This window comes from Hyla sarda, chromosome 1 (assembly GCF_029499605.1).
Source record: "Hyla sarda isolate aHylSar1 chromosome 1, aHylSar1.hap1, whole genome shotgun sequence".
In the NCBI taxonomy this organism is placed as follows: Eukaryota; Metazoa; Chordata; class Amphibia; order Anura; family Hylidae; genus Hyla; species Hyla sarda.
Window position 1 is genome coordinate 358,121,231 of NC_079189.1, and position 25,502 is coordinate 358,146,732.

General features: G+C 42.0%; 1 protein-coding gene across 5 annotated transcripts in view; it reads right to left on the reverse strand.

Annotated features, from left to right (window-relative positions):
- The window catches only part of JAK2 (Janus kinase 2), a 274,729-nt gene that overhangs the window by 162,181 nt on the left and 87,046 nt on the right, over nt 1-25,502 (reverse strand). For 3 of the 5 annotated variants that reach the window (XR_008844274.1, XM_056522184.1, XM_056522199.1), the window contains one exon: nt 10,472-10,707. Coding sequence is in view for 3 of the 5 variants with exons in the window: in XM_056522184.1 (XP_056378159.1) it covers nt 10,472-10,685 (214 nt within the window). In the remaining 2 variants the exon portion in view is untranslated. Of the gene's footprint in view, nt 1-9,054; nt 9,146-10,471; nt 10,708-19,234; nt 19,358-25,502 lie in introns of those variants that run through there. The other 2 variants (XM_056522209.1, XM_056522215.1) reach the window with 2 other exon arrangements.

The window sequence follows — 25,502 nt, forward strand, 5'->3', positions numbered from 1 at the left end:
CCCGGTTGCTACGGGAAGCCAGGACCCACGGTTAATGCAAGGGACTGCCGAACGGGCTAATGCCCGGAATGAACCCTTTAGAAGCTGCGACCAAAGTTGATTGTTGCATCTAAAATGCGGGTTAACGGTGCCAGTTAGCTCAGTGGAGCTGATCGGGACATCTGCGGCGGCATCATGGGTCCCGATCAGCGTGGACAGGGGGAGCGCCCTTATCTGCCTCTTCGTCATCCGATTGGTCTTCTGCTGCTCTCAGCCTGAATAGAGGCTGGAGCAGCAGAGTACAGATAACACTGATCAATGCTATGCTTTGGCATAGCATTGATCAGTATATGCAATCAAAAGATTGCGTGTTATAAAAAAAAATATTTGGGCACACAATTTTAAATTAATTTTGGTGCATATATAATTTTTTCATTTAGTAAAATAAAATAAAACCTACATACATTGGGTATCCTTGTGACTGTATGGACCAACAGAATAAAGATTAGGCGTAATTTTTACCACAAATTGGGAATTTTTTTTTTTCCCAATTTCATCCCACATATATATATTTTTGGGTTTTGTGGTAGATTTGGTCATTAGAAAGAACAATTGGCGATGCAAAAAACAAACCCTTATATGGGTCAGTAGGTGCAAAATTGAAAAAGTTATGATTTTTAGAAGAGGAAAAAAACAAAAGTGAAAAATGTGAAAATTGTCCTGGTCCTTAAGGGCTTCGTCCTTAAGGGGTTAACCCCTAGAGGAAGCAGGGCATACATGTGCTCCATGGCTGACTGCACCCTGCACCTTGTACAATCTATAAAACGTGCCCAGGAGCCAGGCCCGCCTCATAGTCAGCGGGCCCCGGCTGCTATCAGCAGCCAGGACCTTGCTGTTAATGGTGGACACCAGCGAGAATGCTGATGTCTGCCATTAAACCTTTAGATGTTGTGATCAATGCTGATCATGGTATCTAAACCAGGTCCTTTGCATCGTTACACTAATGGTCCACCAGCAGCTTGATTTCAGGGGTCCGATGAGTGAAAATGGAGACCGGAAGTCCCCTCACTTGCTCAGTCCGCATGTATAGTCTGCCTTTTTGTAGGCTGTACAAATGGATCGTCAATATTAATGATCAATGCTATGTCATTGCATAGCACTGAACAGTAATCGCAATGCTTAAAAGAAACGTAAAAGTAATAAAAAGTTTTTATTTTATTTTTTATATATATATATATATATATATATAAATAAGCCTTCACTAATAAAATAATTGCTCTTCAGAATTTATCAATTTCCTTGCACTCCCTCAAAATCTGAAATATCAATAGGGACATGCAATAACATAGGTCTGGGCAATGAGAGGAAGACATTTATTTATATTTTTTTAAAACACTTTTTTTTTTAAGTCTAGTTTTTAGATTACTCATACAGGTCAATGCAGAAACATTGTACTGCGGTCTATGAGATATGCGCAGAGACCTAGGCAGAGATAGAAGAGACCTATCAGCCACAGAAGGCTAGATATGGCCACAGGAAGCGGTCCCGGTTCTTTGCGGGAGGCTGAATCAACCACTACATGACAGTTTTAATGGGTATTTAGATGCTGCTGTCAACTTTGACAGCGGCCTCTGAAGGATTAATAACCAGCAAAGGCCAGTGCTGTGGGCCGGGTATGGAGTTGGCTTAAGTCCCAAACCCATTCGCAAGTAGCGGCAGCCAACACGTCCCCTCCATATATCTCTATGGGAGAGCCGAAGATAGCCAAACCTCTCCCATAGAAATATACGGAGAGGCGTATTGGCAGGCCTTTTGTGCGGGGGTTGTGACGCACCGCTTCCGGGGAGAGCCGGAACCATGTATAGGAGATCATGGGGGGTCCCAGCGGTCAGACCCCCTGCGATCTAAAACTCATCCCCTATCCTTGGGATTGGGGGAAATGTTTTTTCACATTATATAATCTCCTTTAAGGTAAAAACAGGCAGCATTCTTTAGGATTTTAAGGTCTATAGATAAGCTGAGGACAACATAGAACTAGTCTTCAGGATTCCAGAAATACATTTTTTAATTCAATAATCCTTTTTGCTAACATGCAAATAAGGCTTAAAGGTGAAAAAGAACTTATCCCCTATCCAGGACTTGGACTCCCCATGATCTATAACTTATCCCCTATCCTTGGATAGGGGATAAGTTCTTTTTCACCAGACTACTCCTTTAAGTACCTAGGGGGCGTTCTCAAAAGCAGCAAGAGCCCACGTAACTCCAGGCAGTCTCATCTTTAGCACCTTCCAATTATTTGCATCTGTCTACCCTGCTTGCTTGATTGACTGACTCTGACACTATATAAAAAGAGGAGATCGGTTTGACTTCCCTGGGTTCTTGCTGTTCAGACCACCTTTTAGTTATATCTGTTCTGGAGAGCACTATTGAAATAAAAATCAAATTAAACTAGAATCATGATAACTGGCGCTATCTAGCTGTGGGCTTATTTACACCCCTGTTTCCTGCTGACAGGTCTACTTTGAAATACACATTTGGGCACAAGCATTTTTCATGAGCAGATGTTTTCAGGACATGCATTTGGGCTGCAGACAAATGTATTGAGAAATCTGAAAATGGGAATAGACTAATTCCATCATTACTGCCCTTTCTCTAGGAAGCACTTTTTTGTTCAAGCTGAAACCAATAACAAAAAGTACACAATTATGAAAAATGAAATTGAAGTTTGCAGCAGCTAAAGTGCAACAAAAGAACAACATATGTTTTTTTCTAAATAGGGAAACAAAACTATTTTCCTAAATTAGATCAAATTGTAGTTTAACCATTTCAACATCACTAGCAAATTTTCAGGGAGAAGTCAGAAAGTAAATGTTATAAAAAAATAAAAATAAAATAAAATTATATACTGGTATAATAAATCTAGCATAATAAATCAAAGCTTGAATTAGTATAATGGTTTCTGTTTAGAACAAAGGTTTACTGGATCTGTATTCAAAAGGACTCCATTGTATTCAAAAGGACTCCATTGACTGATAAGGTATTTTGAAATTCTTCAAAGGAAAACGGTCACCAGTTCACCCACACTAAACCCGATACACTGGGTTATAGTGTGGGTGAACAGGAGAACAATGTGGGGTTTCTGACTGATATACGTATCTGGAGTCCGGGGCCCAGTCCCTCTAAAGTTTGGCTTCTTCCAGGGCTAAATTGCACGCTGGAGGCGGGCCCGCCGGCTGGATTTGAATATTCATGGGCGCTGGTCACATAAGCGCTCAGTAGGCACAAGCGTTTACGTGACCAGCACCCATGAAAATTCAAGTCCAGCCGGCGGGCCCGACTCCAGCGCACAAGAAGAAGCCAAAACTTCAGAGGGACGGGGTGCTGGACAGCAGGTACTTCTATCTGTCAGAAACCCGCATCGGTCTCCTGTTCATCCGGTGTATTGGGTTTAGTGTGTGTGAACAGGTGACCGTTTTCCTTTAAGGGCTTATGGTATTTGACAAAGTACAAAACACTCTTACTTTCATAAATATCTAAGCCCTGCTGAAAACCAATACAAGCAGATGGAAAGAAAGCCCAGAAGTATAAATAAATGGACTGATAAACTATAAATTCAAGGGGTGTAATGAATGTAACCAATTGGTTCCTTAACCCTTTAAGGACCACGGGCGTATGGGTACGCCCTTGCTTGCTGGTACTTAAGGACCAAGGGCGTACCAGTATGCCTGTGGGAATTCCGGTCCCTGCCACGCGCCGGGTGGGGACCGGGATGACTGCTGAAATCATTCAGCAGACATCCTGTGCAAATGCCCAGGGGGATCTTGAGAACCCACTATGTCGGCGATCGCCGCACTACTGCAGCGATTTCAGTCATACGGGACCCGGAGATACATGGTGATCGGGGGTGTGTGTGGGGGGAGGGTGGCAATTTTGTCACCCCCTCCAGGAGCACTGCTATTGGTCAAACGATCAATAGCAGCCGGCCGGGGATCGGGTTAATGTCCCCTTCTCGCAGCTGCGAGAGAGAGCCAGGGACCCCCCCTCTGCCAAGATCTGAGCCCCTCAGGGCTGAAGAAGTGTCCATTAGTTAAGAGTGAGTTTACAGTAAAGGGACAGGTAGAAGGTTAAATAAAATAAAGGGTCCGCTGCAGATTTTTCAGAGTGACCCAGGCCCTATTAGGGGTTCAGGCCCCCCCCCCCCCCCCTTCTTATTTATTTTTTGTCCGCAGCATTTTATTTCCTCATATAACGGTGTGTGATTTATAATCACACACCTATATATATATAAAAATAACACCAAGCACTTGCACACTCTACCCCCCCCCCCCCCCGCCCCCCCCCCCACACCCACACACACACACACACACCGTAGAAAAAAGGCGATGCCTCACCGGGCATTTTCGGCGGAGGAGGCATACACTTTACTTGCCACTGAATCTGCCAGTGAGGACGAGGAAGATCCTACTTTTCTGTGTCATTCCTCGTCGTCCTCATCATCATCTAGCACTGATAGTGAGTCCCCTGTACAGTGGCGGAGACACTGCCAGATAACGCCACGCACACCACCAACCCCCCCACGAAAGTGACCCAGTGGCCGGCACTAGTACGAACGTCCATGCCGCTCATAATAGGAGTCCGACCCCCCAGACAATTTTAGCAGAGCTCCCTTCTGGTGAACCTGTCTGGAGACCCTCAGAGGGTTATCAGTCACAGATTCCTGAGTTTGTTGGCAACTCAAGAATCCGGATTGCACATGTCAAAATTTAGATCGCACAGAGATCTGCTGCAATCATGAGTTACAGCTGAGTACACAGAAGTGTTCTTCACTCCACGAGTCTGACTCTTTCTCTCCATAGACTTATGCAATGAAAGATTTGGGTTTGAGTTAAATAGGCACTCTCATTAAACATGATTTTTAGTATTTGATTCCTTATGCCAAATAAATAACTTTGAAATTGGCTTCCATGAAAAAAAAAAATATATATATTTTTATATGTTAGTCTTCCTGCTGTATACTTCTGGCCACGAGGGGTCTTCCTTCTTGGCCAGAAAACATTCCGTCTGGTCAAAAGCTCAGATTTTGGTCTCCTGCTTGTAATGGCAGGAGACCAAACTCAGAAAATGTTTCTCTGCACCGAGCTTGATTGACCGCTGCAAAGAGCCTCACTGAAAGCTGCACAGACTGAAAGCTGCAAAGAACCTCACTGGAAGCTGCTGCACAGAGCTTGAGGTATTCTATTCATCACAGCACTGCAACAATGTGAGGGCGGAAGTGGTCCCCCAGCAGGCTTCAGTGATGTCATGCCTGCTGGGAAATACCCACTTTCTCCTGCTGGGAGATTGCACTATGTGAGAAAGAAGAAAGGCAAGATTTTTAAAGCTCAGAATTTTTTTAAGGGTGGGAAGGGCGTTAGGAGTACTTAGGAAACATAGCCTGAGTTAGTTTAGAAAAGTTTATTTGGTGACAGGTACTCTTTAAAGCTAAGGAGTGAGGTGCATTGTGCACTTCACCCAGCTGTAATTCTTCATCACAGCAGGACACAGAAGGGAGACCCAATGAAACCTAAACTTTTCCCCTGTCTGGACATCATATCAAAATTTTATTCAAAAAACAAGGACACTTTGAATCTGGGCCAGTGCCTCTATGTGTTAACTATTTTATTAACAAATTATACATCCAAAAGAACCAAAACAGAGGGACGATTTTTACTCCAGTACCCTTTCCTTAGTTTTGAGTTGGACATCTGTTGTGTAAATAAAGGGGGGGGGGGGGGGGTAGAGAAGATTTTAGGATTTGAGTTAGACTTTTAAAACAAGTTGTGTGTGACCTGCACATGCCCATTTTGTAGCTAAGGGACCAAGTGGTAAAAATACAGTCTAATATTTTACACAGCCAGATAAATCTTACACTTGGTTTGCTTTTAAAATAGCAGCAAATCTGAAGTTTAGGCATTTTAGATTAAACAAGAATTTGGCTTCCACACACTGTGTTTTCAAGGCTGCATACCAAGCATACAGCCATTGTCAGTGTACTCTGGATCATGTAGCATGCACCAGTGCCAGCTGATCTTTGCCTTGAACTCTGTTGCTCAGAAGCAAGTCAATTAAAACAACTAAAGCAAAAGAATATATTTAAATATTTAAAAATGACCCTGTCAGCAGAGTCTAGATGATATATTATATTTAGATGTAGGATGGCCCAACATTAGTATCGTTGCAGAATTCCCTCCCCCTACTGGGGGAATATCCCAATTATCAGGATATTCTCAGTAGTATCTGAGTACCCAATGTTCGCAATGGAGTGCCGATAACACTGATCAATCAAAGATTCCATGTAATTGTCTCCTATGGAGCCAAAAAAAAAAAAAAAAGTTAATAAATGTAAATAAGCCCCTTTCCTAATAAAAGTTTAAATCCAGTCACATTAAAACCAAAACGGTACTGATAAAAACAACAGATCACAGTGTAAAAAATGAGCCCTCATAAATCCCTGTAAATGGAAATAAAAGAGTTTTGAACGGGACTTGTAGTTTCGGGGCACCGGGCAGGTGAATTTTTCATACATTTAGCCCTGTATCGGGCTAGCAGGGCAGGACTGAGCCCGCTCCGTACATCTGTGCTCAGGGTGTACGGAGCGGGCTCCTGACTCGAGCCCACTCCATACAAGATGGCCCCAGCTGATTTCAGATGCCGGATGCCGCCGCTAATAGCCCGGCATGCGGCACTTGCCGCGGCCGACTATTAACCTTTTAGATCGCCGCGGAGTCTAAAGGTTTATAACCATCCCTGGTGGTCTAGTTGGGTGGATCACCCCCCGCAGCGCAATCGCAATTACCTTTGCATTCATGGCTACCCCCCATAGATCTGCATTTGATTGAGCCTGCCTTGAGCAGGCTCAACCAAATGAACACAGATCAATGGAGTTCAACAGAACTGCATTGATCTGTATGATGAATCTAATGATTCCTCCTAATAAAGTGTATTAAAAAAAAGTTTTATAAAAGTTTAGAAAAACACCCATTAACCCCTTCCATATTAAAAGTTCTTATTACCCCCCTTTTCCCATTTTCCATCTAAAAAATATAATAAAATAATAATAAAACTAAACATATTTGGTATTTGCGCGTGCGTAATTGTCCGAATTAAAAAAAAAACATTTTATATAGCGTACGGTCAATGGCATTAGTGTAAAAAAAAAACTCACAGAATTGGAGTTTTTTTTAGGTTTATAACATCATTTCCCAGAAAAAAGTAAGTAAAAAGTTTTCAAAAATCCGATCAATACCAAAATGGTACTGATACATACAGCAGATTACGGCCCAAAAATTGAGCCCTTATACAGCCCGGTACAGTATATGGAAAAATATAAATGTTATAGGGGTCAGGAATATTTTTTATTTTTTTTTAAAGAAGAAAAAAAATATTTGGTATTGGTATAATCGGCCTGATTATACCAATACCAAATATTTTTTTTCTTCTTTAAAAAAAAATAAAAAATATTCCTGATTCCTGATACCTAAAGTATTAAAATAATGTGTAAGTTTGACCACAAGGTGAATGGCGGAAAAAAAAAGAAAACCCCCAAATTTACGTACTATTTTTATTAAAATGATTTTGTCTACCAGGACAAGTGGATTTTCATGAGGGACAAGTAGATTGTTGTTGTTTTTTTTTTTTTTTTTTTTTTTTTTTTTCTTTCCACACCCCTGATAAGGGTTCAGAAATTGACAATTTTATGCCAACTATATATAGTACAAAAAGGTTATTTTTTTCAAGCAGTAAAACCTATATAAAATTAGGTACCATATTTTTTCAAAGTAAAGACAACATTTCATTTTTACTGAAAAATTCACTGCATAGAAACAGAAGCTCACAAAAGTTACAAAATGTATATTTTTTTTCAATTTTGCACCAAAAATAATTTTTCTGTTTCACTGTAGGTTTGTTAGTACAATGAGTGAAGTCATTACAAAGTACAATTGGTGGTGCAAAAAACAAGCCCTCATATGGGTCTGTAAAAGGAAAATTTAAAAAGTTATGGTTTAAAAACAAAAAGTGTAAAAATGAAAAATACCTGTTTTCTTAAAGGGGTACTCCGACCCTAGACATCTAGCACCCTGTGTCACCTGATGACGGGTGATACAGGGGCCGGAGTATCGTGATGTCATGGCCCCGCCCCCTCGTGATATCATGCCCCGCCCCCTCAATATAAGTCTTTGGGAGTGGGCGCGATAGCCACCATGCCCCCTCCCATAGACTTGCATTGAGGGGGCGGGGTGTGACATCAAGAGGGGCGGGGCCATGACATCACAATACTCCGACCCCTGTATCGCCCATCATCAGGCACGGAAAGAAGTACCCTCCGTGCAGCAGATGACACAGGGCGCTGCAGGAGAAATCGTGTGGGTTCCCAGCGGCGAGACCCCTGCGATCAGACATCTTCTAAAAGATGTCTAGGGGTGGAGTACGCCTTTAAGGCTTTAAACAGAGATATTTTGAAAGATAATTATGACACTGATGTAACCCAGCACTTCCTGAATTCATTTGATCAGACTACACGTTCTGGGACCTAAGGGGTATTGTTAAATTGGGGAAGTTCAATCTGACTTTGATCTGCCACATACTCTGTTTTACCGTAATCTTTAGCTTTACCATGCTGTAGAGGTACAGAGCAGATCAAGGTCCTTGGTTGTCCATTCTTGCTCCCCTCTGAAGATGGTAAATACCACTTGTGTTAGGAAGTTCAGGAAAAATGGGTGGTTTGTCCTCAGAAGATTGGGAAACAGTTTTATTATACATCCTCTTGCTGTCACTTTCTGAGACTGGCTGGTTGTCACAACTCTTCCTACTCCATAGAGTGTAGAGAACCCAGGTGTTACTGCATAGACTTGGCTTTCCTTAAGACTCCAAGTGTCCTAGGTGTGGGGGCGGGTTGATGTTCTCTACTGCATATGGTCTGAGATTGCCATCTTCTTTAATTTTGGCAGGAGATGTTAGATACTATAAAGCAGGATATATGACATGCAGATACCCCTCATGAATAAATATTTTGGGCATTATTGGTCCTTTACTTACTTCAACTTGAGCTGCTGTTGGGTGGGTCTCTCTGCTATGCATATTTCTTATTTTCATTGCAGGACTTCCTTCAAAGCCTCCTCTCTATGGACTGGGTGGAATAAAGTAAGACTGATATGTTGTATATTTTCAAATGTATGCACCTTTCTACTTGTTATTTGTACCAGAAAGTACCTATAGTGTCTACAGAGGTCTTACTTTTCCTGCTTGGCAGAAGGTTTTGGACAGTAGATTTTTTTTTTTATCAGTCAGGATCTGGGTGTTCAGACCCCTACCGATCATTTGATAGAGTCAGGAGAAGCACCTTTCCTGCTCTGATCTCCGTCTCACTGAAGAAAATAGGCTGCCTAGACTTACAATGACGCCTGTCTCCTGGCTGACAAATATTGAAAGTGCATGTGCAATTTTAATAACCATAGTTAGGAGTAAGCAAGTGCAGTGCAGTAAGACTTCAAAGGGTCAGGGGAAGGAGCAGACCTCTGATGATTACACTGGATTAAAGCTATGAGTCCGTAGTATTCTTTGATCACTCCTATCAGGCAGATTGCCCCCCCAAAAAAAGTCTGTGTCGTAGAGGACCTTACTTAACGCACTGTCATAGGTACTACACTATTCTTGAAATATCACTACAGCTATTCTTGGAATATTAATTATTGGTATATTTTAATCGCATGGCACACATATTTATGAAACAACAACATTTCTTGCAAAGAACATGATAGAAGAACCCAGGACTCAAATATATACATAGTAGATGAGGCAATATGACACTTCCTCTACATGGATAAGCAGTGGATCAAAAATATATTACAGCACCTACACAAGTCCCACCACATAGAAAACAACTCTCTGTACATCTGTTATCATAAGATTCTATATTTTTTTGCGTAATTACTATTAATTCACTATATGGGGGGCTTTAGGGGGCTTTAGGTATTGGTGTTAACTAAATATAATCCTTAACACCTTGGGGAAGCTTTATGAAAACCTGTACAGAGAGGATGAGTTGCTGAGTTGCCCATAGCAACCAGATCGCTTCTTTCATTTTTGAAAAGGCCTCTGTAAAATTGAAGAAGCGATCTGATAGGTTGCTATGGGCAACTCAGCAATTTTTCCTATGGACAGGTTTTCATAAATCTCCCCCCTTGTGTTTCCTCATAAACTTCAAAAACATACTGGTAGGTTGGTTATATTGGAATCTAGATTGAAAGCCCCTTTGGGGACAAGAACTGATGTGAATGATGGTAATCCCTGTACTGTGCTTTGTAATCAGTTGATGCTATATAAATAAAAGGCATTATTATTCTGTGTGTATATTTTTGGACACTTTGGAAGTGTGGGAATTGATCAAGCAGTAAACGCATAAATACAAAATCAGGCTGGTTCACAAAAGCCAAAATGTAAAGAATACACTTACCACATGCTTTAGCAGCAGTGATGCATATCTCCTCTGCAATATACTCTCCTGGAGGCAATGCAAGGTAATCCCCATCAGCCTTGAACAAAGCATGGTACAGGAAGATGTGAAATCCTGGCTCACTGGCTTTGGGCGCACTTAAATTTAAGTGGGCATCTCCACTTGAGTGAACAGTAGGAACTGTGGTTATTTCAGTCATTGTGAGGCAAGCCATTACATCATTCCACAAGTGTTACCTAGAAGGAAAAGAAAAACAAACAAACAGTCTTAAGAACTAATATGTTTTTGGTAGAATAATCAGCAATTCAGGAACGTATTGCATGGCCATAGACAAGGACTGCCCATAGAATTAGCTGTATGAACAAATTTCTTTGGAAAGTCTGAGCCATTCTGATTTTACAGTTTTACACCTCAAAGATTTTGGAAACCATTGTTTCAGTACATAAAATGGCCTAGAAAATGATAGAAATTATTGTTTTCAAAGCAGAAGGTTCATGGCTCATATTTATTGAATCAGGGCCTACTTATGCAGTTGCAGTACGGTTTTTAAACCGGAGACAAAACCGTGGTCAACCACGGTTTTGACTCCAGTTTAAAAACCGTACTGCAACCGCAAACATTTTTTTTATAACATGGACGTCAATGGGAAACTCACGTGTACACGGTTCCATACGGGAAACCGTATATGGTTTTTACTTTGCACATGCGCATTTGCCTCCTAAAGTCCCCACCCAACACCCCTCCCATTAACCCCTTTACTCAACAGCCTGTTTTGGCCTCAATGACCAAGGCCTTTTTTTCAAATCTGACATGTGTCTCTTTATGTGGTAATAACTCTGGAATGCTTTTACTTATCAATCCAATTCCGAGATTGTTTTTTCGTGACATATTGTACTTTACATTAGTGGTAAATTTTGATTGATATATTCAGCGTTTTTTGTAAAAAAAATGAAAAATTTGGCGAAAAAAATGAAAAATTTGCATTTTTCTAGACTTTACATTTTATGCTTGTACCATAAATAGTCATATCGCACCAAATTAATGATTAATTCACATCTGCAATATGTCTACTTTATGTTCCCATCATTTGATAAACATTATTTTACTTTTTTAGAATGTTAGAGGGTTTATAAGTTTGGCAGCAATTTTCCAGATTTTCAAGAAAATTTCAAAATCTGATTTTTCAGGGACCAGTTCAGTTCTGAAGTGGAATTGAGGGGCCTGAATGTTAGATACCCCCATAAATCACCCCATTTTATAACCTGCACCCCTTAAAGTAGTCAGAATGACATTAAAGAAGTTTATTAACCCTTTCGGTGCTTCACAGAAATGAAAGCAAAGTGGAGGCTGAATTTAAAAATTTCATTTTTTTTGCAGATTTTTCATTTTTATCCATTTTTTTCTGTAACACAATAGGTGTTGACAAAGAAATAAAACTCAAGATTTATTCCCTGAATTCTGACGTTTTTAGAAATATCCCATATGTGGCCGTTTTGCGCCATGTGTCTCTCATGCAGGCCTCAGACATGAAGGAGTGCTATGTGGATTTTGGGGCACCCTTTTAGTTTAGGATATTTTGTTGGCATCATATAAAGTCGCAGAGGCCTTGGGGTGAAAAAATATTTTTGGGAGACAAGTTGACGCTTTTATTGGTACCATTCTGGGACACATGTGACACTTTGAGCGTTTTTTATTTTATTTTTTATGAGGTGATATACATAAAAAAATCTATTCTGCAGTTGTTTTTTATTAAAAGAATTTAGGTCGTTCGTCATGCGGTATAAAAGACATGTTAACTTTACTCTGCAGGTTGATACGGTTACGGCGATACCAAATTTCTATGCTTTTTTTTATATTTTAGTTCATTTATAGCATAAAAACGATTTTAGTAAAAAAATCACGTTTTTAATTCGCCGTATTCTGTGAGCCATAACTTTTTTATTTTTTCACTGACGCAATTGTGTATGGACTCTTTTTTTGCGGGACATGTTGATGTTTTTGGGGGGACTATTTTTGAGTTTGTGTTGGGGTGTATTATATATATATATAATTTATTTTACTATTTTTTTCCAATTTTTTTCATTTTATTTTTCATATTTTTTATTTTAATTTTTTTTCACATTTTAATTTTTTTTCCACTTTTTTAATTTCTTTTTCACTTTATTTCACATTTAACTTTTTTTTGTTTTACTGTTATACACAGAATTCAATGGAGTACACATCTGTACTCCATTGAATTTTGCCTATGTCTGTCAGTACTGACAGGCATAGGAAAGATCAGTCCCTACCTTAGGTAGAGACTGATCACTCATGTTGCCATGGCAACGGAGGCTACTGTCAGTCCTCCGGTTGCCATGGCAACCATCAGCGCTCTGCTTTCACTTTGCAGAGCGCCGATGGTGACAGTGGGAGCTCCCTCCCTCTGTAATCCTAATAGACGCCGCGGTCACAGTGACCGCAGCGTCTACAGGGTTAACTCAGGATCGGAGCTGCGCTCCGATCCTGAGTGCTGCGGGCGGCCTCCCCCAACGGGGCCCCTCTCACCACCGATCGCTTCACTGAATGAAGCGACGGAGGAGAGGGGGAAGGAGGAGACCGCCGCCAGATCCCTGCTTTCGGTTCGTCTGAACTGACGGACCAATAGCAGCGATCGCCGGCCGGGGACCGCTGCGATTGGTCCCTGGCCGGCTTCAGGGAGGTCCTGCTGTGTAGCACAGCAAGTTTCATAAAACTGTCACAGCGCGCGGCGGTGCTGTGACAGTTTATGTCCATCAGGTACATGTACCTGATGTTGCGCGAAGTCACCGCTAATCATCAGGTACATGTACCTGATTTTGCGTAAACGGGTTAAAAATGTAAAACATAAAAGAAATATATATATTTATTAAAATGGACAGAACTGTATGCACTTTTAAAAACAGTATACGGTTTAAAAACACATACGGTTTACTTTTTCCCATACGGTTCCATTCGTTTTTTTGCCATATGGTTTGCTTTAGAAAAACTGATTGAAAACAGTTCGGCAAAAACGTGGTGTGAACCCAGCCTTAGCTGTCCTTACAGACATCCTGTTCACCAAAACGGAGTTGACCACACTTAACCCCTTAGTGCCACAGTCTGTTTTGGCACTCATTAGGCTAGTTGCAAACTGCGTTAATGCTCCTGGTAGTCGAATCTGTCAGTATCCAGCCAAAAACAGGATGCCAACATATACAGTTACTGAGAGCAGTTGACCCGATTGACTTCAATGGCCTAAACCGCTGAAAATAGTGCATGCATTCCGAACGTAGTCACTAAGTGACTCCATTCGGGACAGATGCACTATTTTCAGTGGTTTCAAAGGCGTGGTTTGCTGCTTTTTTCTTTCATTAAACATCTCTGCATTTAAAAAGCGATACTTTTGGGAAAAAAAACAGCTTCAACTGATGTAATCATATCAAGACTTGCTATTATACAGCATAAGATAATTTTAGTGGGGTACAATAGGCCTGATTTTCAAATTTGTTATTGACTATTTTTTGACATTTTGTGCAGCATTTTGACTGACCCTCCACATTTCAGAGAAAACCCTAAAAAGGGGGCAAGACCACCTGTTCGCCACATTATTCAAAGAAAACTATGGACCCAGCAGAAAAGAATAAGTGAATGTCCTTCCTTTATATTTTCCTTTAAAATACGTTCTTAGTTTTGGCTTCACAACTTTGAATTGTTCATTTTTGAGGACATCACTATCACTTTTATTACTGGCTTCACACACACACACACACACACACAATAGACAAAGCAACCAAGCCCCTTTTTAGCACTGGACTTGTGATGTACTGTCTCGAGCCACACAGCAAGCTGGGAGAGGTCCGAGACAACACTCATTTTGTAGGCTGAAGAAAATAAACTTCCGGAGAAAAGAAAGACAAAGAAATTCGATACATGCCACCAAACACAGGTAAGTAAAGTATATTAGTAACTAAACTAACTTTGCTGCCCGTCTTACATTAAAAAAAAAAAATCCTGGAATGCCCCTTTAAAGAATGAGACAAATATACATCACATCAGAACTTTTTCAACCTTTAGGGTAGGGTCACATGTACCGCATATTGCTGCGTATTTTCTGAAGCCGATTTTGCTACCTATTGACTTGAATGGGTAGGAAAATACACAACAGCAAAATACAGCAAGTGCGAATCTACCTTTAATGTGACCTAACACGTGAACAATTCAGTTACAAAACAAACTGAAATCTTTGAGGGAGAAAGTAAAAACAAGTAACACACTACAACTGGGTTGCATAAATGTGCACACCCTTAAAGGAAATATGCAGCAAAAACAACTTATCCCCTATGCACAGGATAGGGGATAAGTGTCTGAGCACAGGGGGTTCGACCGCTGGGGCCCCCCGCGATCTCCTGCACAGGGCCACGGCTCTCCAGTGCAGGAGGAGTGTCGGCCGCAGGAGAGGCAGGGATGCTGTGTTTGTGCCTCCCCCATAGAGCTGTATGGGGAGGGGGCGTACCGTTGCCCTCACTGAGGTTGACGCTACGGGCAATGCGGGGACCCGTTTGGGAGATCAGACAATTATCCCCTATCCTGGTTAATGACCAAGGACGTGTATACCGCCTCGAGCCCACGCCACACCGGCTGGTGCTGATTCCTGTAGCTGATGGCTGGCGTTAATAGCCGACGTGGCTATTAACCTTTTAGATCGCCGCTGTCAAAGCTGACAGCGGCATCTAAAGGGACATTTAAAACACTCCCTGGTGGTCCAGCACGATTGTGGGGGGGGGGGGGGGGGGACATCCACTGCTGAGGTAGTCGGAGCGCTTACCTCTCCTTCTGTGGCTGCTGTGGCTCTGAGAATGATAAAGCCTGGCAGGACCAGGCTTTATCAATCAAGCGCAGAGCACACTGATCTGTATGAGGAATCTAACGATTGTTCCTAAAAGTCCCCTAAGGAGACTAAAAGTGAAAATAAAGTTTAATAAAAGTAAAATAAATAAAAAAAATACCACAAATTAACCCCTTCCTTATTAAAAGTTTAAAAACACCCCCCTTTTCCCAAATTCCATATAAAAAAAATATAAAAGCATAATGAAAATAAACATACGTGGTATCGTCGCATGTGTAGATGTCCGAACTATAAAAATATAACATTAATTGAACCACACGGCCAATGGCGTATACGTAAAAAAATACCAAAGCCCAAATTTGCGTCTTTTTGGTCACTTTGTATACTCTAAAAAAGTATAAAAACCATCAAAACAACAATGGTACTGATGAAAACTTCATATCATGGCACACAAAATAAGCCCTCATACCGCCCCGTATATGGAAAAATAAAAAAGTTATAGGGGTCAGAAGAGGACAATTTAAACCTAATAATTTTCGTTTATAAAGTTATAATTTTTTAAAAGAGGTAAAACAAAATCAAACCTATATAAGTTGGGTATAATTGTAATCATATGGACCTACAGAATAAAGACAATGGCCTTCATTTACTAAGAATGGAGTGTCGGTTTGTGTCTCTTTTTTTTAACCTTTTTTCACTTGGTATTTACTAATCTGTCGCACTTTTCCCGATATTTTTAGTTGCAGGGAGAAATTCTGTCGCACAGTAATTTCTGTTGCATGGTTCTGTCGCACGGTAATTTCCGTTGAAGGGTTTTCTGTCGCACTGTAAATTCTGTCGCAGACAGGTTTATTTCTGTCGCAGGGTTTTTTCTACAGAAGTTCAGATGTGGGAGGAAGGAATCCCAGCAGGGGTTTCCTTGACCTTCCAGTGAATATCCGACTTCGGCACTGGAGCATTACACCGGCATGGTGACACAGGAGTTGGGTATAGATTCGTAATTTTTATTGAAAATCATTAAAAGTGGCAATACATGGTAGGGCTACGCGTTTCTGAGGGGCTCCTTCCTTCCACAGGTCCGAGTTACAGTATGTAGATACAGTACTTTATATATACATATTTCCATGAATACATTAACCCATTGAACATTTGAATTTTGCCGGGTCTGAATGCCATTGGAGGCAGAGTATGACGTCAGCCTCCAGGCACTATTGGTGGTGTATAGGAATGAATGGGCTAGATCTACAACATTGTGACTTTTTGCCCATTGTGGTCTATGGAGATCTTGCAGCAAAATTGGGTAGAAAGCTAAACAGCAGGGTCCTGGTAGTAACGTTGATGGGATACCCCGATGTCGGTTCAATTCCCGGGTTACACAGTGTTGGGATTATACTTTAATTAGGATAGACATGATTTTTTGACCCGTGGGAACTAGGTCAATTGGATGCCACGCATTACCTCCTGTTTCAATTAACCTAGTTGCCCATTTATGATATCCAATTGACCTAGTTCCCACGGTTCAAACACTTTCTTAACCATCGACTGTATATCAAAATCCAAACACTGTATATCAACCTGGGAATTGAACCAGGGTCTCACATCCAGATTACTACCAGGACCCTGCTGTTTAGCTTTCTACCCAGTTTGCTGCAAAATCTCCATAGACCACAGTGGGCCCATTGATTTAACTGGGCAAAAAATCACAATGTTATAGACCTAGCCCATTCATTCCTCAACACCACCAATAGCCTCCACCACCTGGAGGCTGACTTCACGCTCAACCTTCAATGGCATTCAGACCATGCAAACTTCAAATGTTTAATGGGTTAATGTAATCATGGAAATATGTATATATGAAGTACTATATCCACACACTATAACTCTGACCTGAGGAAGGAGGGAGAAACATATAGATTGATGTATTAAATGAGTATATATATTTTTTTATTTTTTTTAGAATCAACATCATTACTGAAACAATAGGGAAAAAAAGTGTTGAAAAAAACTAATAAAAAATGTATTAATGTGTTCCGTGCAACAGAATTTAGGCGCAAAACCTGACAAAAAGAGTTGGAATCATGTTCGTAAATGAGGGCCAATGTGTCATTGTTACTGAAAAGTGAGACAGTCTATAGTGAATGTGAACTAGGCACTGCAGTTGAAGAATGAAGACAATCGCTTATTAATGTCTATCTCCCACTCTGTATGCTGTGAGACAATGAGGGACATGTATCAATAATGGTGTAGCAATGTGTGATTTTATGTATGTTTTTTTGCTTCAAATGGAGCATAGTTGCGCCAAAATTATCAATTGTCGTACGCAAGTTTGTAATTTTAGCACAAATGTAGCCCTACAAAAGGCGCAGACCCCAGAATTCCAGGCAGTAAATCTGACTTTGGGATATTCTATTGTTGTAGCTATTTTCTTTGTCACTTTATTCATGGTATAGATTTGCCCCTAAATGAAGGTATTTGCGCCTAAACTTGCGCCAAATCGAAAAGTCGCAATTAATGAATTCCAGACCAAAGAATGATTGTAACTGAAATCACGACTAACAAAGTGAAATCAGTGATTTTGTTCTAAACCATTTGGCGCAATTGATTGTCGCAAAAAGTGACATAAAAAGGAAATTTGAGACAAATCACAGTAAAAAAAACAGGGTAAAATCCTTCATACATACCCCCCAATGTGTCTCATGCAGGAAACGAAGAAAGTCCACTGTGGGTGGAGATGCTAGCATTCAAGTAGAAACAATAGTGTCCAAGGTACCTGCTGACCGGAAGAAGCGTCCACCTGTGACGCAAAACTAGTCGTCTGGTGCTCCCCGGTCTGGTGCTCCTAGTCGTCTGGTGCATCGGGAGCAGCGTCTCTCGTGCTCCCCGCTTGTGTTGAAGTCTGTCACCGTTCGTGAAAAGTTCCGAAATAAAGAAGATTTTATCCTATTTGGTGAGTGAGTGCAGTGTTCCCTTTTTTACTCTATATCCCCCGTTACTGAAAAGTGTGTTGCGTAGAAATGGAAGCCCCCAAAAGTTACCAAATGCCGTTTTCTTTTTTTTCTCCTCAATTTAACCCCACAAATATAGTTTTTTTGGTTTTGCTGTAGTTTTTGTGGTAAAATTATTGATGTAACTACAACGGAAAGTTGGTGGTGCAAAAAACAAGCCCTCATATGGGGCTGTAGGTGGAAAATTTAAAGCGTTATGATTTTTAGAAGGTGAGGAGGAAAAAAACAAAAGTGCAAAAATGAAAAAAAAACTGTGGTCCTTAACCCCTTAAGGACGCAGCCCTTTTTTGAAATTCTGACCACTGTCACTTTACGCATTAATAACTCAAACGCTTTTACCGAATATTCTGAATTTGAGAATGTTTTTTCGTGACATATTCTACTTTATTTTGGTGGTAAATTTTTGTCGTTACTTGCATCCTTTCTTGGTGAAAAATCCCAAAATTTCATGAAAATTTAGCATTTTTCTAACTTTGAAACTCTCTGCTTGTAAGGAAACTGGATATTCCAAATACATTTTATATTGATTCACAAATACAATATGTCCACTTTATTGTTGGCATCATAAAATGGACATATTTTTACTTTTTGAAAACTTTAGAGGCTTCAAAGTATAGCAGCAATTTTCAAAATTTTCATGAAAATTGCTAAATCTGAAGGGACAGATGTTACAGAACTACAACTCCCAGTTGTAGTTTTGCAACATCTGGAGAGCTACCGTTTAGGCACCACTGTAATAGTGGTCTGCAAACTGTAACGCTCCAGATGTTGCAAAGCTACAACTCCCAGCATGCCCAGAGAGCCTTTTGCTGTCTGGGCATGCTGGGAGTTGCAGTTTGGCAACCGCTAGGAGGGCAGCAGTAAATATCGCTTTACTGCCAACTCCCTTGATGCTTCACACCGTCGCCTCCCTACCTCCGCCGCTGATCTCCGTTGCTGTCACAGACGATCGGCGGTCCCCACGGCATCTTCTTTGCAGGTACCGGCCGCCATCTTCTCCCCCGTTCTGCCCGACATCCATGGGTGGGCAGAGAAGGGGGTTTCCATGGCAACCCCCCGTCTTCAACTGCCATTGGTCAGTACTCAGTGCTGACTAATGGCAGGGGATAGGAGGAGGTTGCAGCAATACAACCTTGCTCCTATCCCTTAGGATGATCGGGGCTGTCACTGTCAGCTCCGATCATCCCTATTTTCCGGGGGATCGGGTCACCAGAGAGCATCCCAGTCCGGTCCCCAACCGGCTAGCGGCGGGGACCGGAATTCCCACGGGCGTATCCATACGCCCTATGTCCTTAAGGACTCAGGATGCAGGGCGTATGCATACGCCCTACGTCCTGAACAGGTTAAGGGGTTAAAAGGGTACTCCACTGGAAAAAATTTCAACTGGTGCCAGAAAGTTAAACAGATTTGTAAATTACTTTTATTTAAAAATCTTAATCCTTCCAGTACTTATCAGCCGCTCTATACTACAGAGAAAGTTGTTTTCTTTTTGAATTTCCTTTTTGTCTGACCACAGTGCTCTCTGCTGACAGAGGAACTGTCCTGAGTAGGTGCAAATCCACATAGCAAACCTATTCTGCTCTGGAAAGTTCCTAAAACGGACAGAGGTGTCAGCAGAGAGCATTGTGGTCAGACAGAAAGGAAATTTAAAAAGAAAAGAACTTCCTGTGGAGCATACAGCAGTTGATAAGTATTGAAAGGATTAAGATTTTTAAATAGAAGTAATTAACAAATCTGTTTGACTTTCTGCCACCAGTTCATTCAAAAAAAATTCAGGGGAGTACCCCTTTAAACTAATACTTTGTTGAAGCCCAAGGAGGACATCTCCTGTGCACAGCTCTCTTCAGATAACCCCACAGATGTTAATTGGATTAAGGTCTGGGCTCTGGCTGGTGAAGTCATGATTTTGTGGATTTGGATGTGTGCTTTGGGTGGCTGTCGTGCTGAAAGGTGAAATTCCTCTAACTTTAAGCTTTCTAACGGACGAATAAGGGCTTTGTTGCCTGGTATTTGGAACTGTTCATAATTCCCTTCACCCTGACTAAGGCCCGTGTACCAGCTAAAGAAAAACAGCCATAAAGCCTGATACTGCCACCACCAGTGGGTATGGTGTTCTTATGGTAATATGCAATGTTGTGTTTGCACCAAAACATAACTTTTGGAATTATGGCCAAAAAAAAATCAACCTTAGTTTCATCAGACCATAACACATTTTAACACTTTTGGGGGACTTGATGTTTGTTTTTTCAAACTTCAGCAAGGCTTAAAAAGGGTACTCGGGTGGAAAACAAGTTTTTCTTTTAAATCAACTGGTGCCAAAAAGTTAAACAGATTTGTAAATTACTTCAATTTAAAAATCTTAATCCTTCCAGTACTTATCAGCTGCTGTAGCCCCAGAGGAAGTTTTTATTTTTGAATTCCTTTTCTGTCTGATCACAGTGCTCTCTGCTGACACCTCCTGCTCTGGACAGTTCCTGACATGGACAGAGGTGTCAGCAGAGAGCACTGTGGTCAGACAGAAAAGATATTTGAAAAGAAAAGAACCTCCTGTGGAGTATACAGCAGCTGATAAGTACTGGGAGGATTAAGATTTTTAAATAGAAGTAATTTAGAAATCTTAACTTTCTGGCACCAGTTGATAAAAAAAAAAAAAAAATAATAATAATAATAATAATAATAATGTTTTTCTTTGTAAGAAAAGGCTTCAGTCCTGCCACCCTACACCATAGCCCATTCATATAAAGAATATTGTTGTCACATGTAGCACACGGACAGTATTTGACAGAACTTGCAAGAAAATGAAGTATTTCTCACAGAAAAGGATTGCAGTAACACGTTTTGCTATACACGTTTATTCTCTTTGTGTGTATTGGAACTAAACCAAAAAAGGGAGGAAAAAAAGCAAATGGGACATGATGTCACGCCAAACTCCAAAAATGGTCTGGACAAAATTACTGGCACCCTTAAAGGGGTACTCTGCCCCTAAAAATCTTATCCCCTATCCATAGGATAGAGGATAAGATGTCTGATCGTGGGGGTCCCGCTGCTGGGGATCCCCGGGATCTCGGCTGCAGCACCCCGCTGTAATTTCTGCACAGAGCAAACTCGCTCTGTGCGTAATGACAGGCAATACAAGGGCCGGAGCATCGTGATGTCAAGGCCCCACCCTTCGTGAAGTCACGGCCCGCCCCCTCAATGCAAGTCTATGGGAGAGGGCTTCCTATAACCATCAATAAGCTTCTTACACCTCTCAGCCGGAATGTTGGACCACTCTTCCTTTGCAAACTGCTCCAGGCCTCTCTTATTGGAAGGGTGCCTTTTCCCAACAGCAATTTTAAGATCTCTCCACAGGTGTCCAATGGGATTTAGATCTGGACTCATTGCTGCCCACTTCAGAACTCTCCAACGCTTTGTTGCCATCCATTCTGGGTGCTTTTTGACTTATGTTTGGGGTCATTGTCCTGCTGAAAGACCCAAGATCTCGGACGCAAACCCAGCTTTCTGACACTAGGCTGAACAGTGCGATCCAAAATCCGTTGGTAATCCTCAGATTTCATGATGCCTTGCACACATTCATGGCACCCAGTGCCGAAGGCAGCAAAACAACCCCAAAACATCATTGAACCTCCACCATATTTCACTGTAGGAACTGTGTTCTTTTCTTTGTAGGCCTCATTTTGTTTTTAGTAAACAGTAGAATGATGTACTTTACCAAAAAGCTCTCTTGGTCTCATCTGTCCACAAGACGTTTTCTTATTCAAGTTCATTTTGGCAAAATGTAGTCTTGCTTTTTTATGTCTCTGTGTCAGCAGTGGGATCCTCCTGGGTCTCCTGCCATAGTATTTCATTTCATTTAAATGTCGACGGATAGTTCCCGCTGACACGGATGCTCCCTGAGCCTGCAGGACAGCTTGCATATCTATGGAACTTGTTTGGGGCTGCTTATCCACCACACGGACTATCCTGCGTTGACACCTTTCATAAATGTTTCACTCCACGCCCAGGGAGATTACCTACAGTGATTACCACTGTGGACAAAGGCCAATCTAGATCTCTGGAGATGGACTTGTAACCTTGAGATTATTGATATTTTTCCACAATTTTGGTTCTCAAGTCCTCAGACAGTTCTCTTCTCCCCTTTCTGTTTTCCATACTTAGTGTGGCACACACAGACACACAATGCAAAGACTAAGTCTCTCCTTTTTATCTGCTTTCAGGTGTGAATTTTTTATTGCCCACACCTGTTACAGGTGAGTTTAAAGGAGCATCATATGCTTAAAACAATCTTATTTTTCCACAATTTTGAAAGGGTGCCAATAATTTTGTCCAGCCCATTTTTGGAGTTTGGTGTGACATTGGCCCTCATTTACTATTGCAAACCCACATGTTTTGTTGGGTTGTGCGCCAGAAATTCTGTCTGTGCCAGAATTTGCTCCAAAATTGAGAAAAACCTGACTAACTCTCCATTTTACTGAGAAAACCCGAAAAAGGGTTGTGGCCATTGGGGAAAGGGGGCATGGTCACTGAAAAGGGGCATGTTCCCGACATTTTCACAAAAAAAACAACATATTTACTAAGGTTTTCACATAAAATGTAGTGGAAAACCCTACAGATCAAAGCATGTGTAAAAAAAAAAAACAAAACACCAAAATGTAGGGAAAAGTGCAAAATATAGGGAAATATTAGTAAATACCATGGAAAATTTTTTGCAGGGAATTAAAACCCACAAAGAAACCTACACTTCACTCTTCGTAAATCAGGGCCATTATGTCCAACTTGCTCTTTTTCCTCCTTTTTTGGTCTAGTTCCAATGACGAACAAACATGTGTATAGCAAAACATGTGTTCTGCTGGGTTCACATCAAGTGTTTACCAATACGGGACCACATACGGCTGGGGGGGGGGGGGGGGGTGTGTGGACTAAAACCTTGCGCTCCCGTATCCCTGCCTTATGTAATTAATTTCAATGAGCCGACCGGAGTGAAATGCTGACTCTGGTCGGCTCATTTTTGCCCCGTATGCGGTTTCCCCACCGCACCTAAAACCGTAGTCGACCATGTTTTCAGGTCCGGTAGAAAACCGCATATGGGGCAAAAATGAGCCGACCGGAGTCAGCGTTTGACTCCGGTCGGCTCATTGAAATGAATTACATACGGGCGGCATACGGCAGGGATACGGGAGCACAAGGTTTTAGCTCCCCCAGCTATGCGGTCCCATACTGGTAAAAACGTGACATGAACCGTGCCTCACTGCAATCCTTTTCTGTGAGAAATACTTCATTTTCTAGAAAAATTTCAGGGGTGCCAACATTTACGGCCATGACTTACATGCTTTACTATTATTGTACTACAGTGATACTTCAACATACAATGGTAATTCGTTACAAATGAATCATCGTATGTTGAAGGATCGTGAAATAATAATATAGAAAGTTATACTCACGTGTTCCCGCCGCTGCGGACAGTCACCGCCCTCGCTCTCCATTGCCCTCATCACTTGCCCGGGGTGTCCCCACCGCTCCGGACTGTCACCGCTGCCCTGGCGTGCGAAGCGACGTGATGACAATGAAGGAGAGCGACGGCCATGCAGAGAAGCATGAAGAGGATGGTCCAGAATGTTGGGAACAGGTGAGTGACACTCACCAGAGCACACGGGGCAAATTAAACGACTATCCGGCGGCAGCTGAAGCAGTCTGCGCTGCTGGATAGCCGTTTATGCGATGGCCCAGACATATTAAAGCATCATATGTTGATATTGAAATGATCGTATGTCAGGGTGATCGTAGGTTGGCGGATCAGTGTACTTTATTTTAAAAAAAATTAAAAAATTAACTTTTTTAAACAAAATAAATACCGTATATACTCGAGTATAAGCCGAGTTTTTCAGCACGATTTTTCGTGCTGAAAACACCCCCCTCGGCTTATACTCGAGTGAACTCTCCACCCGCAGTGGTCTTCAACCTGCGGACCTCCAGAGGTTTCAAAACTACAACTCCCAGCAAGCCTGGGCAGCCATTGGCTGTCCGGGCTTGCTGGGAGTTGTAGTTTTGAAACCTCCGGAGGTCCGCAGGTTGAAGACCACTGCGGCCTTCGACATCATCCAGCCCCCTCTCACCCCCTTTAGTTCTGTACAGTACTCCCCTCCGCTCGGCGCTGGTCCGGTGCTGCAGGACTGTCCGGAGAGGAGGTGGTCCGGTGGGATAGTGGTTCCGGGCTGCTATCTTCACCAGGGAGGCCTCTTCTAAGCGCTTCAGGCCCGGCCCCAGAATAGTCACGTTGCCTTGACAACGACGCAGAGGTACGTTCATTGCCAACGTACTTCTGCGTCATTGTCAAGGCAACGCCTCTATTCCGGGCCGGAAGCGCGGAGAAGAGGCGCCCCCGGTGAAGATAGCAGCCCGGAACCACTATCCCACCGGACCACCTCCTCTCCGGACAGTCCTGCAGCACCGGACCAGCGCCGAGCGGAGGTGAGTACTGTACAGAACTAAAGGGGGTGAGAGGGGGCTGGATGATGTCGAAGGCCGCAGTGGTCTTCAACCTGCGGACCTCCGGAGGTTTCAAAACTACAACTCCCAGCAAGCCCGGACAGCCGATGGCTGCCCGGGCTTGCTGGGAGTTGTAGTTTTGAAACCTCTGGAGGTCCGCAGGTTGAAGACCACTGAGGGCGGATGATGAGAAGAGGATGATGAAGGGGGGGTGTGGGATGATGAAGGGGTGTGGGGATGATTACAAGGGGATGATGAAGGGGGGGTGTGGGATGATTACAAGGGGATGATGAAGGGGGGATGTGTGGGATGATGACAAGGGGATGATGACAGGTGATGATGATGAGGGTCTGGATGATGACAGGCGGTGATGATGATGAGGATGTTAATGACGGGTCTGGATGATGACAGGGGGGGATGATGTATTTCCCACCCTAGGCTTATACTCGAGTCAATAACTTTTCCTGGGATTTTGGGTTGAAATTAGGAGTCTCGGCTTATACTCGGGTCAGCTTATACTCGAGTATATACGGTATGTTTAAAAATCACCCTGCTCTGACCCACATAACTCTCTAATTTTTGTGCATACAGAGCTACTTTTTTATTTTATTTTATTATTCTGGGATACAATGTGATCAAAAAGCAGCAATTTTGGATTTTTTTTAACCTTTACGCTGTTCGCTGTGATCATTAACAT